This window comes from Solanum dulcamara, chromosome 9 (genome assembly GCF_947179165.1).
Source record: "Solanum dulcamara chromosome 9, daSolDulc1.2, whole genome shotgun sequence".
NCBI lineage: Eukaryota > Viridiplantae > Streptophyta > Magnoliopsida > Solanales > Solanaceae > Solanum > Solanum dulcamara.
Window position 1 is genome coordinate 8,819,299 of NC_077245.1, and position 21,376 is coordinate 8,840,674.

The 21,376-nt window shown below is 30.2% G+C and overlaps 1 protein-coding gene across 1 annotated transcript; it reads left to right on the forward strand.

Moving 5' to 3' along the window:
• Positions 1–6,237: 6,237 nt before the first annotated feature.
• LOC129903233 (protein PHOSPHATE-INDUCED 1-like) lies at positions 6,238–7,384 on the forward strand. The gene has a single exon (XM_055978738.1). It carries the CDS (start codon positions 6,410–6,412, stop codon positions 7,376–7,378), a length of 969 nt encoding a protein of 322 aa, XP_055834713.1. The 5' UTR covers positions 6,238–6,409; the 3' UTR covers positions 7,379–7,384.
• The last annotated feature ends 13,992 nt before the right edge of the window (positions 7,385–21,376 follow it).

Sequence of the window (21,376 nt, forward strand, 5' to 3'; positions counted from 1 at the left end):
AGATAAGATGAGTTTTATGTTTGGACATTGAACTTAGGACAAATCGAAGTCATCAGATGTTTGAGAATAAAGGTCAAGATTAATTACTTATTTTTGGGTTTATATCAATTTGGGCTTAAGGACAAAATTGCAAACTTGGTATTGAGCTGACAGAAACAATTTCATATGACCACAAGAAGAAGGCCCAAATACTTGCATGAGTTGTACTTGTATTAGCTGTACATACATGGTATTTTATTTTATTTATGTATTTATAAATTCAGTATTTATCTTTAAAGTTGTTAGGAGGTTAGCAACAGAAATGGTACACCTGTCCATTCTGTTATAGAGTGGATTCCATACAAACTTGTATAAATACTAGAGTAGATTGTAGAGATAATCATTTAGAAATACAAGAAGAAAATTTCATACACTATTTTTTAAATTTATTTTATCAAGTATGCCAGCTAAGCACCTGAACAAGACCTTCTATTGCAACTGTATTGATTTTTTTTTATTTTGTTTTTGCTACATAAAATAATTGAATTAAATACAAGAAAATGTCAGTTTGAATGGAAGAATATAATATACACAGTTCATGCATGCATTGAAGTATAGAGGGATCCAATGAGGGAATATCGTTTACTACTCTACCTATCAATCATTTTATTTTGCAATTTTTCTGGTCATCTTCATTTTTAAAAAGTATTAATGCACCTTAATTATGTATAATCTGGTGATTATTATCCAATAATTATCCATTTTCATCTTCATTTAACTGATTGAAGTCTAAATGATCAAAACATTCCTATGGTAATTGGTACATATAACTAATAAGAATATTTTACTAATTATACGTTATATCCACTAAAATAACAATACTTTGTATAAATGAAATTTTACATCATCGCTATATATAATTTAACATGTTATAAAAGATTTGTTTATTTTTCAAGTTACTAAGAAGTCTATTTGTTACGAATAATTACCTCCAATTATATATAAAAAAAATAATTAGGTAAGCAAAATTTTTATTCACCAAAGAGTACTGCCAAGCAGAAAAAACAGTAAACTCGGACTAACAACCCCAAGATTTGCTCTCAAGCCACAACTGCTTCCAACCTGGCCCTATATACACTCCAACAATCAATAAAAAATAATGTCAGTATAACTTGTCATCTAACCAAATAACCCTAAGTAATTTATATATATATATATATATCAGTCCAAATTCTTAATTTTTGTTAACGTGAGAAGTCAAATTCTTGTTGTTTCTCCACTTACAATGGCTAAATCTGTGGTCTAATCAAGTGTTTGTTTCTGTCTCTACCTTAAGAAGAGTTTCTTTTTTCCTGTCTGAATAAACTTTTCCCTGTTTCCTTTCGTCCTAGCAAGCATATTATCTTAGAAATATACTCTATTGCTTAGATATGTAGACTGCACGAGTGGCCAGCATGTCGATTTTTGAAACTTCATTTGCTACGTACGTAAGATAAGATTTGGATATGCATGCATTTAATAACCTATTTTTTCATTTGATTACGCAAAGAGGCCCTGCACGACACTGCCTTTTTAGACTATTAACAATTAAAGATGGATCTAACTGTTAATATAAGATATTCATAACAATAATGTATCCAGTAAAATTTCATAAATAAAATTTAAAGAAAATAAAATGTACGAAAACTTTATTTCTATATTTGTTGAGTAAAACATATCAAACATATAATTTGAGATCGAAATCGCTGTATAAGCTAATAAACTTTAAATCTCATTTTTTTCTAATGCTCGTCTCTCGATACATATCTTGATCACTCGAGAGAAAGTTCATAGAAGGGAAGAAAATAGCTGACACATTATTATAACTTATATGGTTGACTTCACACTTCATTAATCACATCTACTATATTAGCCACATGTGTAGGTTTTAACTACTTTAAATATTAAATTAAGAGAAATATATAGGATAGGGCCAAATGCTATAGACTTAGCTGCCCCAGTTAACATCTTTTCCCCTCTAATTGACAATTGCTTTGGGTCATGTCTAGGAAGTACTTCAATTGTTTCAATTTGCATAGCATTATTTAAGGGAACATGATTTTGTTTATTTTTTAAAATTAAAAAAAAAAGACATTTGAAATTTGTGGTATATATTTAATATGTTACTCTCTCTGTCTCAATTTAAATGTCTTACATTCTTTTTGATTTATTTTTAAAAGAGATCATTTTTTGTGTATTTAGTTTTTCAACTTCAACATTCCATGTGACAAGTTTAAGATGATCATAAGATTCGAATCTCTTAATTTCTTAAAGTTCATGCCCAAACAAACTTAATTTGAGTGAAGTGAGCCGAGAGTTCCGCGGCTACAAAAACATATCTCTACTAAAGTAAAATGCTTATAAATATAAAAATATATTATTCTTTTTAGAATAGATTAACAAAAAAAATAATGCATCATAAATTAAATAGATATATTAGTAGTTTCATTATTCATGCACGGCAAGTTGCGAATGGTGTTTTATTGTCATAAACGATGGTTAGTTGTAAACTTGTATGGCATAATTCGCAAATGACTAATTTTAAGGCTGCCATTATGCACTGCAATGCCAATAGTACTTAATTTTATCTAATACTCCTTCTTAATCAATTTATGCGATATTTTTATTTTTTGAGATTCAAATTATATAAATTTCGATAAATATTTTAAATTACATATACTTTTTTTTAATCATATTGACATAAGAACAATTACAACTTGTAATAATATTTATTTATCTAATTTTTTTTAATCTATATCTAACATTTAGTTTTAAATTAAAGAGTAATCTAATTCAATTAAATATTAATCAAATTGACTTTCGAAAACAAAATAGGATCACTTTAAGTTAAAAAAGAGGAAGTAGTATATATTTCTTTTTTGAACCAAATAAAAAAATGGGAAAAAGCAAATGGTTATGTTCGAAGAAATTAAACCAGAGTGCGTGTGTGAAGAGTGTTTCTGTGTGTTGGTATACAAATCAAATCTTTCTGGTTCCCTTTCCTATTGGCAAACATAGCGTGGATAATAAAATGGCGTATGTATCTATGTATGTACATTGGTACACGAGTGGCCTTCTCAAAATATATAAATTAATAATTGTTATGAGTCTTACCCGAATTTTTAATTCAGAGGCGGATCTACAAATTAAAAATGTCAGGGTTATCACTATATATCTTTAATATAGGCTATAGTTATATACTTATATGTAACACGTCTAATTAAAGCAGAGGCAGACCTATTTTAGGTTAGGTAGTCATGACTCACGTCTAGCACCTATTATATAATTCTATGTTCACATTTCTAGCGATAAAGGTAAAATGGTTTTTACTTGATTTAAGGTGCACGAATGGATATACAGTGGGCTCGGTTTTGCTTTAATATTTTTTAAAATTTTAAGTTTTGACATTTTATTAGTTACAATCTATTTTTTGTTGTTATTGTTGTTGCCTTTTTTTTCCCTTTAGTTTTAACATAGTTTTATCTCAAACTTTGTTATATAAATTGACATTATATTCTTCAAAGGAAAAAATAATAATATGCCTATATTATAGTCACTGTATATTTTCTATATATGATTTTGACTATTTTTTTATGTAAATAAAACATGGCTATATTTATTGTATATATTTAAAATTGTCCCTAATTTTTGTTTTTCATATTTGAGTGGACTAATCAACTTGTTCGGTTCTTATTAATTCTTTTTCAACATTAAATGTATATGAAGATCGTTGCATGTAGTCAATTTTTTGGATAGGATCACCGGGACTGCAAGGTCATAACCATTCACTTCAATTCTTGATGGAAGTACATAAAAAAGGGAATAGAGAAACAGAAGAAGTTATACGTCAATTTCTTATACAACCAATATTTGCATTTAGCATAAATAAAGTTTGCCAAAAAATCATAGAAAGTATACATTAACTATACAATATAAATTACTTATACATAATTTATACAGTGAATATACATTATGATACACTCTATACATGAAATATACAATGAATATACACAAAATGACCATTTTTTTTATAATTAAAATGACCGAATGACCATCTACGATAATTATTCCAAAAAAATTAAACATAATGGGTGGGTGTGTTCACTATGGGAAAATGCGTTTTTTTTCAGATTCACCAAATTTATTGAAAAATATGTTTTCTAGTTTTTTAAAAATAAGAAAAATAATTTCTTTAAGTCAGGAAAAATAAACCCCACAAGTATCATTATATATTGACTGTGTCCTACCCTTCTTTCAACACACAATATCTTCACCCCCACCCCACCCCACCCCACCTCACCACCCAACCCCCATCTCTCATACTTAATATTTATCTAAATTTTGTACAAATGCTTTATTTTCCTCCGTGCCGAACACACTCAATGTATTAAATTTCGACATCAGCTAACAAAATCAAGGAACGGGTCAATGCATGTATATTAACGAAAAGAGAGATTAAATTGATATGCTACCACAAATTAAATTACATTAATAGTGCAAAAAAAAGAAAAATAATTTCGGGTGAATGTATATTAAAAGCATTTAAATTATATACCTAGCACGATGCTATCTGAGCTGAAGTTACATGCATGCATTGTCAATAATTTTCGAAACTTGTTGTAGTATGGCCTTGCCAACTACCCATAAGGGCATGCCATATTTTCCCAGCTTGAAAGAGAAAGACACAACATTAAAATAAGAGTAGAAAAAAATGAATATAGGACCCCTCAAGAGTATGGGAAAGCACCACTTAATCCATTCATTTCCCCCACAAAATAAAGGAATGCCCATAATGCTCAGATTCAGTGCATTTGTATAGCTATTCTAACTTTTACAGTAACTTAGAAAAAGAAAACACAACTTATATTTTCGGGATTTTCAACGCAAGTTGAGCAACAAAAGTTTGTATAAGAAAAAAGCGGTAGCAGTAAATTAGTAATTTATTATTGAATCTATAATTTGAAGTTTATGAATTTAAAGTTAAAATTTCACATATTATATTCAATTTATTGAATTCGAAATCAATTCCAAGTTAAATATTATTGATATAATTGACTTTCATAAACCCCACAACCCCAACAAAGCGATTTTTTTAATTTTAAAATAAGTAGTGTTTTGGATAATTAAGAAGACAGTAACGATGTTCTTCCAGTTTTACCATATTTTAAAATAAAGAGAGTTTTGAATAATCAAGGAATTACTAATTAAAGAGTTACATTTCTTTCAAGGTATTTGTTAAGGGTAAGTTGATAAAAACAGTTCTTATTTTCTATGAATAATTAGTTTTGGAGTATGTCCAAGCTAAAAATACACCACTTATTTTGAAATGGATGGAGAAATACTTAATTAGTACTAATTGTTTTAGTTATTGAAGGTTTTTCATTTAACTTTTTTTTTCAAGAACTTACGGGGTTATCTTTTTTCATTTTTTAAGTAAAAGCTTGATACAAATAAAATCTTCTATATATTCCTTTTTTTATTTTTATTTGTGATGTTTTGCTTTTCGATACTCATATTGTACAGACTTTCATCAATATTTTAAGACATATTTTTTTTAATCATATCAATATGAAAAGAATTACAATTTGTAGTATTTTTCAAAACATTAATCTTTTTGAGATACTATTAAAGAAATTAAAAAATTACGTCGACTTTTCTTGGGAAGAGCTTTTAACACATGCTCATTGCCCACTTGATACAATATCAACCCTCTTTGTAAGATTTAATTTAACCAATTAGATTCCTTTATCCGTCACTCATAGATATCTAGGTTGAACTGGATTTTTATGATTAAAGTGAATTTAGTTAATAAATGAATGGATATATTATTGATATGCTTAACAAATATTTAGGTTAAAATGTGCTACGTCATCATTCAACCTCTTAATTTTTATTGCTTATTTGTAATTATTTATTAATTTTTTATTATTGAGTTAATGTTTTTTCTTTATTATGATTATGTGTAATATATCACATTTTCATAATATTTTGTTATTTGTCAATTTGGATTATATACTAATCCATTGTTTATGACTAAAAATAAATTGAGCTGAAACAGACTGAGCTAATAATTAGGGGAATCATTTTTCTCATGACCTAATTTTACCACCTCTATCTTCACTATTATTTTAATTAGTTTAGTTATTACTGCTGTACCATGTTTACTTGATCAATTTTCTGCGTTCTCATGTTGTAATACACTAAATGAGAGCTAATAATTAAGTTTGCTGCTCATTAAAGCTACATATGAAGGCCCCTACTTTACAACATATTCATGCATCTCATCACCTATATATACCCTAATCACTTCACTCCATAGCTACCCAAATTCATAATCCAACTTTAACCAAAAAAAAAAAAAACTTCATTATTCTTTAAACATTTCTCAAATATGGGGTCCTTTGATTTTTCCAAAACACCTTATCCACTTCTTGTTCTTGTTTTTCTCTGCTTGCTCCAACTTACTTATGGAACAAGAAACTTGTTTTCACTATATCAGCCACCTCCAATGAGTCTTACGTACCATAATGGTGATTTATTACCTCCAATGAGTCTTACGTACCATAATGGTGATTTATTAGAAAGTGAGCTAAAAATATCCATTCTATGGTACGGAAAATTTTCACCTGCCCAAAAATCTATTATTGTTGATTTTCTTCGATCTTTAAATGCTTTTAATAAAATCGTGTCACGTAAAACACCCACGGTTACAAAGTGGTGGCAAATTATTCAAACCTACTTGACAAAAGCGGGTAAAAAAGAGACCCGTTTAGTTCTATCCAATCAATTCACCGATGAAAATTGTTCAATTGGAAAAACCCTAAAGAAATCCCAAATATCTGAATTGGCTCACTCAAAAAAAGGTGAATTAATTTTGGTCCTAACAGCCCAAGATGTTGCAGTTGAAGGCTTTTGCATGGGTAATTGCGGGTATCACCGGTCGGATCAAGGGAAAAGATCCGTTTTTATATGGGTGGGTAACTCGGCGACTCAATGCCCCGGTCAATGCGCGTGGCCATTTCACCAACCTATTTACGGACCACAATCCGACCCATTGGGTGCACCAAACGGTGACGTGGGCGTGGATGGCATGGTTGTAAATATTGCGAGTCTTTTGGCTGGAGTAGTAACGAACCCGTACTGGGACGGCTACTACCAAGGCCCGGCTGAAGCGCCGTTAGAGGCAGCTTCGGCTTGCGCCGGGTTGTATGGTAAAGGGGCTTATCCGGGTTATGCGGGTGAGCTGCTTGTGGATTCAATAACCGGTGCAAGCTTTAATGCACATGGTACAAACGGAAGGAAGTATCTCTTACCTGGGCTTTTTGATCCAAATAAATCAGCTTGTTCAACTATTGTCTAGGACTATATATATATATATATATATATATATATATATATATATATGTGTGTGTGTGGTGGAAAAATGAGCATTCCACATTTTTAATTATAGTTATGTAAATTTTGTTTATATATTAGATTTTTAACATTACGTTTAGGAAAATGTAATTTTTGTATCGTGTGTGTACTTAATACTTTCTCTGTTCTAATTTATATGACTTATTTTTCTTTTCGGACTGTCCCAAAAAGAATAACGCATTTCTATATTTAATAAGAATTTAACTTTTAAATGTTCATTTTATCTTAATAAAATTATTTATTCACACAAATATCTATCACTTAGTTTAAATCATAAATCTAAAAGTCTTTTTTTCTTAAATTTTATACCAAGTTAAATTACAAGACAAAAGAAAGTATATATTTTGTTATGTTTGATATAACCATGTTTGATTAGCTATAAATTTTGTGAAAAATAGAAAATCTTTTGATATTTATGATTATAAACGTGCCAAGACATTTTTGTCTTTAGAAAGTCCCTGGGCCGCTGAAACAACCTATTGGAAAATGAGAACTAAACAAAATGACCACTCGGTAATGTTATTTACCAAAAATGGTTATCATTAAACTATCGAAAAATGGCTATTTGGTCACTAGAATCAATGAACATTTTTTCCTTCTTCATTTGATCTGACGTATAATAGTGGGACACATTGTTTATATATTATATATACATGGTTATACACTATTTATATAATATAATTATATAAATATATTATATATTTATAATAATATATAACTATTGTATAATAACGTGGATGAATATATATATATGGGTCAAAATCGTTTTCCCTCTGAAGTTTGCTTCTAAAAATCAAACTCCCCTCTCCCCCCCCTCCTCCCAACTTTCAACAATAATTATTTTCCCCCCTTTATCCTAATTAATTTTTCAAAATATCTATTTAATCCTTTGTATTATCAACCTTTGTCTTCTTTTTTTACTCTTTAAAATCATGAATTTTTATTTTTTATTCCAGGTAATAAATTTTCTATTAAAAAACAAAAAATATTTTTTCTATTTGCAAAAAACTAAAGTAAAAAAAAAATCCTAATTGAATATATAAATCATTAACGTTCTATAATGAAATAAATGGGTAGAGTAAAAAGTAAATATTTTAATAATAATTAAAACTCTAATGTATACTATTTATCTTTCTTAACCTAAGTATTTTTTTTAAGCACATTAAAATTATAAAAACAATTTTTTTTCCAGTTTGTCATAAAAATTTATGTTGTTGTTTATGAATATTATTTTAATATTACATTCATTTAATATTTATATGTATATAAATGCATGTTTCAATTATCTCTTATTCTTAAATGTCTGAATAGATAAACGATTTTTGTTTGTCAATAATGAATTATTTTTTAAATTAAAAATAAAAAATTACTTACAATACAAATAGCTAATCTTTTAATATTTTTTTTATAGGATATACCTTTATTTTTATTAATATTTTTGTGTTATTTTTGAAATATATTTAAAAGCTATTATATTACATATTATTTTTATTTGTATAAATAGGTGATGAAAGATAGAAAATCAAGGGCAAAATAGATATTTCATGAGATAAAAGAGGGAAAATGATCATTGTTGAAAATTGGGGGAGGGAGTTTAATTTTTAAAGCAAACTTAGAAGGAGGGGGGGGGGGGGGTTGATTTTGACCCATATATACACTATCTTTTATATCCAGTTATTTATAGACGATTAGCTGCAAATTAGTTAAGTTGGGCTATATTCCCGGGATAGCCCAAATACAAAATTTCTTTTTAATTTTTGACAGTGTGTAGTCAATAATAAATATATAAATTAATAATTTTCTCTCCTAAATATTATCCATTACATGAATGTAAAAGTGGTGTATAAAAGAGAGTTTAAGAGAATATTTTTGTTATTTTACATCTTTATCCCAGGATAAATTATCCTGGGATTAGTATTCCACCCCCAGGGAGGGATTACTTATCCTAGTACTAATTGTTATCCCATCCTTTGCAACCAAACAAGAGATTAAAGGCCACTTAAAAATTATTCCGAAATTAATTCCTCTCATCCATCACACCAAACGACCCCTTATAGAATATCAATCTTTTAGGCTTTCTAGATGTCCCCCTTTTTTTTGGGTGATAGAAAATTGATTATTTGGTTAAAATTTGACATAGCAGGTAACTCTTCTTCTTCCTTTTATAGTGAAAGATCAGTTGCAATTTAAAGGTAGTATGACTCAAGTAATAAATGAGGAATATTATTGAGTTATCTGGCTCTTACCAAAAACTAGATTATTTGGTTTTGATCAAGTAATATATGAGGAGTATTATTGAGTTACGACTCAAGATGAAGATGAACCAGCCAACGAGGAACTAAAAAAAAATTATTTCTCAACAAAAAAGGGATGTATGTATATGTAATGTATCGATATTATGTAAATAGTGTATAACCATGTACATATAATATATAACTATGTATCAAATATGTATATATATCCATATATACATTGTTATTCAATATTTGTACATTGCATCAGTTTATCTTCCTTAACAGTGATTTTTTTTCAATCTCAAATTTAAAATATGAACTTGGAAACTTTTCATATTAATAATTCGCTGCATTTAAACTACAAAGTCTCACTCTTGCTTTATCTAACTATTTTGTATAATTCAACATTATTAGTTTGGTTTACTTGTTGCCTAGATCTTATTGACTTGGATATCTTTTGCAAAACAAAAGAAGAAGAAGATTTGATTAATATCACAAATATAAAAAGGGAGAAAAAAAAGAAGAGTGATAATAATAATAATGAAGCAAAGTGGAAAAGAAAGAAAAACGAACAAAGTGGGCGAAGAGAAAAGAAAAGCAGTGTGTCATTTGCTCTTCGCCTGCAACTGCGTAATAAATGATAATTGAGTTATTTTAAATAAAAAATTTGATTGACGAAATAAAAAGTTAAGATTAAATGTGAAATAATTATAGCCTGAATTTAATTATGGATATTAATTAATTTCAAAATTATTTTACCTTACCATTCATACTAAAATAATAAAATAATTAATCTCATAACATATTTAATCTACCATTCCAACAACCAAAACGACCCTAATGATGTGGACACCTAATGGTTATCATCGCTTTCCAATTATTTTGTTTTTTAATATTTATTTTGTTTCACTTTTATTATCTTTTGTAAAAAAGCTACAAAACATATTTTCTTTAAGTTTGGAAAATCACAAAATAAAGTCGAACGTTTTCTTAAAATTTCATATTGGCCTCTTACAACAAAAATATAATATATAAAGAAATTTATAAAAGACCACAAAATCAATTAATCCAACCACGTGTTTTCTTATATTTCGTGGGATTTCTTCTCGTATGACATCTCTTCTTAAGTAATAAAATTTATTTGTAATCAAATCTTGGTTCTTAAGACTAAGTGATAATTAGATGAAAATTTGAGAGATTTTTTATTTTTGTGATCTTAAATTTAAAATGTATATAATATATTAAAATTTTATTTGAATTTTGTGATTTTAAACATGATATGTGAAATTTTGAAATTAAGATTTACAACTAAATATAGAGTGTACTAAAATTCTTTTTTCAACAAACCAGAAAGAAAAATAACACATTAATTGAAATTAAAAAAAAGTATTTAGTTTTTATAATTAAACTCAGTAGTTAACTTTTTACGTCGAAACTTTAGCGATCAATGATGATCAATTTTTATCCGATCATTATTAATTTATAGCGACTGAATTTGTTTTTCACGATTAAATATTTCCTAGCGACCCTTTCCCTTTTAGCATAAGTCAATAATTTTTAAATACTTTTGTTAAGTGACCGAACACATGACTTCATCACTTCGATATTTCTTTTTTAGTCGTCGACTTCTAATATTTGCAAATTCTTTAAATTATTTTAGATGAAAAGATGTTTTTTATTTTATGTAAACTGGAAATTAATTGAAAGTTTTATAATAGGCATTTGGTAATTGACTTGAGGACAAAAATTATAACGTTATTATGAGCTCATTCTAGAAATTACCCTTCGAAAAAAATTTCCAAAATCCCATTTGAGCCCCTAAAAAAACCCGTAAGTTAATTAATTAATTCGGCAAACAAATGAACAAAAATTGCTTCCTGTTAATAAATCTCTTTAACTATAGTTAATAGTTTATAAAAGCATTATGGCACTTGAGTTTTTCTTCGTTCACTTAAAGTTTAAAATTAGGCTAAAACGATATAAACTCATTTGGTGTCGGCAAATTTATTGTTGCTTACTCGTGCTTGATAATGAAAATAGTAATTGAACAAAACTACATCACTCCTTTTTAAGGGATGACAATGGAGTAGCGCGGAAAAATAGCTAAGTAGGACAATACATGCTCTTAATTGAACAAGTAGGAGAAATATTAATTAAATTGGATAAGACAGGGCGGGCTAGAGAAAAATGAGACTTTATTGAAAATTTGAATAGGACAGAGTAGAATTAGATTTAGATTTAAATATCAATTAAGGTTGTGATGGATTGCTAAATATTTCTTCATCATTAATCAGAGGTCTGAGGTTTGAATTCTTCTAGATACGAAGTCGCCTTTGTTAGGAAGCACTTTCACCTTTAATGTGGAATTTCTCGACGTAAATTCAGATTTAGTCAGACTTCAATGTAGCTATTCAAACACTGAATGAAAAATAAAAAAAAAAGAATTAGATTTAAATCTGACAAGATAGGATGGGACATCGCAAAGTTAAGTTTGAAATAAATTAAATAGGGCGAAAAAAGTGGTGAGTTTTGGATAAAAATACATAAAAAACACAAAGCCCACAAAAAATTAAAGCTACTTCCCATCAAAAACCCATTGTTGACACTCAATTTTGACCTTCCACAAATGTGTATTAGTTATTGAGCTTCTTCAATTTTAAACAATCTGAAGTAATTGCTTTTATAAAATACCAAAATATTTTCAAGTGTATTTTTAAAGAATTTTTTATCATTCTTATAATTTTTAATGATATATATAGTTTGTATAATTATCTATATAATTATTAATTTTTATAAATATTCAAAAATGATTAAAAAAATTTAATTTTATTATTTCGTAAATTATTAGCTTATATTTTTGAATTAATTAGTTTATAACTAAGTTAATTAATTCATTTTGTTAGAATTAAGAAGCTCGTTAATTAATTATTATCGATTCTTCTTATCTAATTTTTAGCTGAATTCACAATTAAATCAGTTTGGCTATTTTGTTAAGCTTAATTGGCTAAGTTATCAATTTTTGTGTGACCATTTTCCTTACAAATCCAATCATTTTTCAATCTACCCTTAACCAAATTTGAAGTCATTTTTAACCTAAATTCGGGCTTAAAGTCATCTCAATCCAATGTTGTTATCCACTCTCTACAAATCCAATAACAACAACAACCTACATTACTACAACATACTAACACTTATACACCTAAAGTCCAATTCTTATAATAATTTTGGCCCAATACCAACTCACTACAATACATATATATTATACTTATACAACACTAACCCCACCCCTTTCTTCTTTTTCCTTTTTCAACTTCCAATCTCACCTAAGCACTTTTTTTTTAAAATTTCCAAACATTATCATTCTCCTACCCCCACCCTTTTTCTTTTCCCTTTTCACTCACCAAACCCATCATTATTTCCACCAGCCTCACTCTTTTTTTAAAATCCATTCATCTTTATTATAAGAAAGGAGGAACAATAAAAAAAGAATAATTAATCAACATTCATCAATAACACAAAAAAAACATTCAAGAACATACAAAAAAAAGCAAGAACAAAAATACTGCAAAAAACAAAACAAAAAAAATAGAGAAGAGAAATAGGAACTAGATTTTACACAAAAAATTAATAAGAACAGAGAAACAATATTTTTTTTAATTAGTATTCCTATAGCAAAAAGATTTTAAGTCCATTTATTTTTTAATTCAAACTTTCATTAGAACTTCATTTGTGGTGGTGAAGAAACTTCAAATTTGTCGTCTCAGTTGCTATCCGAAAAGAGGTAAAATCTTTTCTCGGCTTTATTTTATTTAATGCATAATTATTTCATGTCTTCTATTAAGTTGATTTTTAATCTTTTTTTTAGTCAGCATTTGTTAGGATTAATTAGATTAATGATAGAAATATCCTTGTCTTGCTTGAAGTATAGTGACATTTTTATTAAATATGAAAAAAAAACTCTCAATTTCGTTCATTATTTTTTTAGTAGTTTTTTTTGAGGATATAGATTTTCATATTTTTAATTTTTTCTTTATCATGATTAAATAATAAATATATACTTAAGTTATCATTTAGTTCAAATTTTCATGGCTTAATTGATTTAAATCTTGCTTTAAAATTTGAGTTAGTATGATGTATAGGTTAATTCCATGTCCTTTAGTTACTTGAGTATTTTTTTTGTTCCTTTCTTTTGCCTACATATATGCATGCTGTTAGTCACTATGTTATTTTATATGCACTTCTAGTTGCATTCTCCAAGCTGACATAGTAGGATACTCCTCAATTTGGTGCTTTAAAATATCATGTTATATTCCTTTATTTAATTTAAAATGAGTAGTTGCTTATATGATTTTATTTTGGTGCATGTGATTCCATTTGAGTCCATCTTCGGACTCCATCCTTTCATATCATTGAGTTTTGAATCAACTTCACCCTTGTTCGAGTTCCAGAAGATGATACGTAGATTTAAAGCAGGTTTACTATAAGTTCTGGAGGAGGAAAATAGCTGATATACAACCTATATACAAGAGATACAAAAAAAAGAATGATTGTATACGTTGTTATACAACGATATGCAATCATGATATACAGAAACGAAATGGCCCAAAATACAGGTGGCCCAACAACTTAGTCCAGGTGTACAGAAACTAAGTATTGGGGCAGATTTTTAGTTTTGTTTATGTTGTTATTCTATTTATTTAGGTTGTAATAATTTAATTTACTTACGTTTATCTATACTTGTTTAGATGTTAATTTTAGTTTGGTTTGACTTAATTGAACTCCCCTAAAAGAGAAACTATTTTGTGTTAATTTGCTCTTAAAAAAATGATTTTGCTCAATTATTTTTCTTTTACCTAGACATTTCAACAAATAGAATTTTCTTCCAAATTATCTTAAAGTTTTTAAGTTGATGTTCTTTCAAATCAATTGAGTTTAAAGTGTTTTTCTCTAAATTGATTTTTTCCTAAATAGCTCAAGTGATTTTTCTTATTTAATCAAAGTCTTAATCGCTTTTAATTTAGTTAAAATACATTAGATCTACTACTTCTCTTTAAATATAGTTAAAATTCCTTTACTTAGTCATTTAATAGAGTATATTTTTTTGATAAATTATCTCAAGTATTTCAAGTTTATTTATTGCTCAAATAAATAAATTTATCTTTATTATTTACAAGTAATTTTCTCAAAGTTAGTCAAATAATTTTTAAATCGTCGGATAACCGCACGTTAGCGGCCATTTTGAGTGCTAACATCTTCTCAAAGTGAAAATTTGAACCCTTACCCATTTTCTCTAATTTTTAAGAGTGAAGTCTTTTAAGGTATCTTAAATTAAGTTTTCTTAATTTCTTTAAAAAATTAAGTGACGACTCTTTTTCTAAAATTAATTTTTTTCTAGAAGTTAAAATTAATTTTAAACCGTCTTTTTTCTAACATAACAGAAATGGCGACTCCGCTGGGGACTTCATTAGGTTCTAACCATTAGATTTGATTGTTTATTTGACTAACTGTTTGGGTTTGTAATAATTAGTAATTCTTGCTTTTCTTAATTGCACAATTATGTATTTAATTTATATATTAAACTGTCCTTTGCATTTAATGGCATCTTCTGATTGAATGTATAGTATATTAAAGAATGGTTTTGCGGAACCGCAGGCAAACTTTTTATACTTTACCCTTTTTTGGAACGATCAATAATTTATTGATACGTCATACATCCAATGGTTGTCGTAAGTTCCAGCCTGAGTTGTCCTCTTGGGTCACCAGTCTTGCAAAATCCACATTTAGTCAACCTAGCGTAAAGCAAAATCAAAACCCTGATTTAGTGCATTGGCCTAAGACGACCCAATACCCAAGGCGATTGGGCCCATTAGAAGCCCACCTTGTGTCTATTTAGCCCATTGGTCAATAAAAGACAATCATGCTTATGTATTTAATTAAGGATTTATATGTCATTTTTAAACAAATCAATTATCTAACGGGGGTGGGGGTAACTTATTTTTTTTTTTGTAGGATAGACTCAATAGACGAACCCTTGAGAACCCGGATGGTGACTCTACCTCATACTTACCTTCGAGCGTGGTGGAAATTTATGAACAACGAAGACAAGAAAAAGGTTTGAAGTCACATAGGGCATATCCTGTTAATTATGGAAATGGAGGCTTGGCCTGATTTAGTTTGAACGATTGAGAAAGTCCTTGCTAGTTACGAGAGTATAGGCATGTGTAACAAATGGAAGCGTAAGCCTGATAATGACCTATTTATTCCCAAAATATGGGATTTTGACAAGATCAAGGAAGAACTTTCACTTGTCAAAGCTAAATGGATGGACAGGCTTCCCGGACCGAACATTCCACTTCAAAATTTTTATACTCAATTTGGACGAGCAAGAGATTTAAAAAAAGTATCAAGACAAATTTGTCTCAAAGGAAAAATGGAAGGAAACATGTCCCCTTGCGTTACAATATGCCTACTTGGGACAATGGTGTTTCCCTAAGGCCCAAACGATACTATCCATCCAAGTGTAGTAATAGTCACCCATGCCATCTTTAATGGGGGTAAACTACGAGTCCATAATCAGGTACTATACTTTGGTGCCCATGATTCTTGCGAACATTTATCGAGCTTTGGATAAGTGTAAAAATGGTGGAAGATTCTTTCACTGATGTAATCTGATACTTCAATGGTGGATGATGAGACACTTACTAAAAGCTCATGACCCAGAACATCGAAATCATTTGAGACGACCAGAAAACTTAAAGGTCACGGTTGGTGGTTATATTATAATCATTTTCATAGAATTGGAGATCAAAAATTCTGATATCCAAGGCTTCATGGATTAAAAGAAGAAAACATGCAATGGTCAATCGAGAGTATGGTGCTACTAGAGAAAATAACGACTCGAGGGGAAAAAGTCCCTTACTTGATATTAACCAGATTAAAGGGAACCCGACCGTATGCCCCCACTTGAGTCCTTAGACAACTAAGAGGAAAAAAGAAACTTCCACAAACCACAAATATGAGAAATTTTGCAATGGACCACGAAAGTGGCCAAGTCTCTTTCGCTGAACAGATACTTAGAATATGGAAAACTCGAAGGGTGTTGAGTGATTCATTGCCGAATAGATTTCAAATTGAGTATCCTATGAAGTACAGTGAATGGGTAAAGAAGAACCTTACCATAATAATCGAACCATGGCCTAATATCCCTCATCATGTTGTAAATGTTGGTGCTAAACATCAAATTCAAGTCCATCATAAGTATGAGAAAAATGAGTTGGATCATCAACACCGATATTTAGAAGATGCTAAAGTCATAGCCTAACTAAAGCAAGAGCTACGAAGAGCGAGACAATGCATGTCTAAGTTAGATGATAGCATGGAGCAAAACATCCAGTCCGTAGAAAGGTTCAGGCATCAAGAAGGGGCTGAGTTAGCAAGAGATCATCTGTGGGCAAAAAAATATGCCATTGGGAAGAAGTCAGCATCGTCAAGAGAACCAAACTTAGTGAAGGATCAGAAGAAGCTTAAAGTTTATTATCATCACCTACGTGGGATTGCTTTCATTTGAACTTTATTTTGTTACTTCCGTTCTGAACTTATGTACCTATTTTGAGATTTGTTAAACATTTTGAATGTTTTTAAAGTACTTTGGGAATAACGAATTAGCTTTAGAAAACGTATACATCCTTCAAGTTGCCAGGCCTACCCTTGGCACAAAAGGGTCACACATCTGTTTAAGACATGCAATAACTGTTTATGTGCTTATGTGCTTATTTGCCTAATTATATGTGATATTTTGCATTACATGCTGTAAACAAAGACTAAAATATTTATTTTTGAGTGGTTTTTCTTTTATGAGGTATTTAAAATTGATCTGTGTTGATAAAATGGCCAAGCATCCTTATTTCACTAGATCAAAATCTTCTAAAAATTCCTTCGCCGATCAAAATTTGTAAGTAGAGAAAAGGAAAATGACTGACAGGGATTGTTGTGATAGGTCCTATCGTCGCTGAAGCGAATGAGCTAATTACACAGTTGGTGCAACAGATCACCGAGATGAGAGTTGAGATACAGAAAAAAATAAATTTTTCAAATCTGGCTTTCGCTGCCAACATGTCGGTTCAAGGTGAGGGAAGGCCTCCACTCCATTTCCCTTCTCCAATTTTGAAGTATGGAACACATTCAAAATCCATCCTTAAATCTCGCTCAAAATCCCTCCATTGTTGACCTCACTGCCTCAAATCCTCATCATGCTTCTGCTTTCTACCGAACGCCACTTTACCCTCAAAATAACAACCCTCAAAGCCTCCCTCCTTCATAAAATACCAACCCTCAAACCTTACTTCCTCCTCAAAATGCCAATCCGCAAGTTTTTCCTCCATCGCGAAGCCAAAACATTGAAAATCCACAAACCTTTCCCCATCACCAAAATCAACATACTAACCCTCTGACATTTCCCCAAAATTACCAAGTCCCTCTAAATACACAAAATATCTCCATTATCTCGCATTTGCCTCAAAAGACAACTTTTCAAATCACAATCCCAAATGAACCCTATGACAACGGTTCCGAACTTGATCATTATGAGGAACATGAGAGAAAGTAAAGGACAAAGGAATAGACAACCAAATTGAATATGAAAGAGAAGATCATGAAAGCTATGAAGGAGTTTTATTACGCGCCGGATGTTGCAGGATTAAATTATGAAGATTTGTTTATCCACCCAAATTTGGACCTTCCAGAGGGGTTCAAAGAGCCAAAATTTGACACTTTCAAAGGAAATAGAAATCCTTTGGCTCATTTGAGAGCATATTGTGATCAACTAGAAGGAGTTGGGAAGAACGAAGCTTTGCTAATGTGGATCTATAGCCGAAGTTTAAGTGGGAAGGTCTTGGAATGGTTCACCTCCCAAGAAATGAAACAACGGTCTAATTGGAACGCATTGGCCAAAGATTTTATCGAGAGGTTTGCTTACAATATGGAGATTTTTCCTGACTGTTATTCTTTGGAGAAAATCAAGCAGAAATCAACTAAAGGTTATCGCGAGTATGCATACAGATGAAGGAAAAAGGTCATCAGAGTTTGACCTTCTATGACAGAGAAAGAGATTGTTAAAGTATTTGTACGCATACAGGAGCCCGAATATTATGAGAGATTAATATTGCTAGTTAGAGCAAAATTTACCGAGATAGTCAATGTAGGTGAGATTATCGAGGATGGGATCAAGACTGGAAAGGTAGTTTCACGACCCGACCTAGGTCCTAGTCAAAACATGACGATTGAAATCCCAAAGGGCTCCAATCAAGCCTCTTGTACATATCATAAGCATACATAAGATAAAATATAATAGCGAAAACATCATAAGAGAGTCTGAAACCATGAATAGAAATCTGAAAATGTTTTATGACAACATACACTCAAACATATGTCCAAATAAATGCCTCTAAACATGAGTATGAGATGGTCCTAAGACATGTCCCTAGCTCACCCTCAACATACAACATAAAAAAGTCTTTTGAAAAGCAAAAAATTACCAACTTAAAACTAGTCCCCGGTCAATGAGGACTCATCGCAACACCTTTGGATAGGGAATACCAACTAGATACGTGGACGATTAGGATTTTCAACTTCAACCCCTACATTATGAGACAATATAGGCAAAAGTATGTATTAGTACGTTGGAATGTATTAAGTATGAGGGCGTGACATGCAACGTAAATCATGAAATGCAAAAGGGAAAGTTAATCATATGATAAAATGGAATACGTAAGTCATGAAAAAATCATATTGATCTAAGCTTTTAAAAATATAAATTTAAAATCATAACATACTTAAGAAATCATACATATGTGAGATAGGAACCATAACCAACAATAAGACCATGCGAGCTATAATATGGAATCTGATGATCCCCACATCGAGAAGGGGGAGACTACTTTGTCAAGGTAGACTCCTAAACATGAACATGTGCTATTTGTGTATCCGCTAGCTAGGCCAAAAAGGCAATCCTATGGTGGCACGTAGTTATGAGAAAAGAGACTTTATATAATGACCCCTTGCTTCGAGCCCCCACCTCAAGTACACATTCGGTGCTAAGTCAAATTCCATGAAATACATACATAACATAAAATCATGATATCATATATCATAGTCATGATCATAGGATTGAAGTCATAGAGTAACTCATTTTCATAACATACTTGTAATGTGAGAATTGTCCTTTCATCATTACATTCATATTTGCATAATTCATATCATTAGGCCTTAGGTCGCCTTACTTTATAACTTGCATGAAAAACCATAATTTGAAACATACTTATAATTCATGATTATAATGAAAATTCATACTCATAATTCATACTTTGAAAATTCATGATCATAGCTTGAACTTGAAATTAGGGGATAACATGAATGCATGTTCAATTGACTTAAAAACAATGAAATTAACTTAAAAGATGCATGATCATAAATTCTATATCAGCCCATACATAATTTATATAGATAGTATCATTAGGAAGTATAATTAAAAATACTCATAATTTACATCATAAATTCTAGAAATCAAAATAGAAGAATTAATGGAAAAAAAACTCTTCAATTTAATTCAATAACTATCAATTTATATCAAAATAGACTCATGATCACACTTTAAATCAAAATTCATGCAATTGAAATAGAGATCACAAAACCCATAAAATACCATACTTTAATTTGATAGAAAACCTTGAGAAATTGATTGGGCTTCATGGTTGAAAGAATCCATGAATCAATACCACATACCTTGAGTGAGAACACCAACTAATTTTGAAGAACTTGAGAATTTTGATGGAGAAATTGAGTAGATTGCTTGAATTCTTCAATGGAAACCCTTGAGAGCCTTTTATAGAGAGAGAAATATTTGATAGATGAATTGTAGAAGAATGAATAGAATTAGATGTTTAGGTCTATTTATAGAGTTGCATTAGGTTCTAAAAATGTCTAGGTTTATTAACTAATAATTTGGGAAAAGTCTAAAACGTCTCTAAAAAACACTAAATTCGGCCAGAACTGCCTCTCAGGTCCGCGATGTGGACCTTTCGAGGTCATCTTGGTTGGAAAACTATCTCAGGTCCGCGACGCGGTCCTGTCTCGGACCACACTATTTTGTGAATTTTTTTGAAAGTCTTTCTTCCGATCTACGGGTCTTAAAAATCCACTAAGACCATTTTTCTGCAGGTTTTGACCCCCTGATCGATATTCCAAACTTAGATTCTCCAAAAAGATTAAGGATAATACGTTACATGAGCGACCTATTTTCAAGGCATCCTTAAGACACTTATGAGCATTTTTAGGGTTGTTACAGGTAGACTGTGTAGCCTCTTCAACTGGGTTTTCGGGACTGTTAAAAAAGGAAAGAGAGGATGTACCTTCCATCTCCTACACACCTGAAGGAAAGAGATTCGCCAACAACAACTCTAGGAAATCTGCACCTTTCAAGGCCTATCCACGAGATCCACAAAGTTCATATCAAGTTTACTATACCTAACCGAATTACCAAACTCCACCTTCTAGTTACCAAACACCATCCCCAAATTACCAAGTTCCACCTCAAAGTTATCAAACTCCATCTTCTAATTACCCAGCTCCACAATACCAAAGTTTCCCGCCAAACTTCCAAACTCCACAACCAAATTACCAAACCCAATCGTATCCAAGATACCAAACTCCTG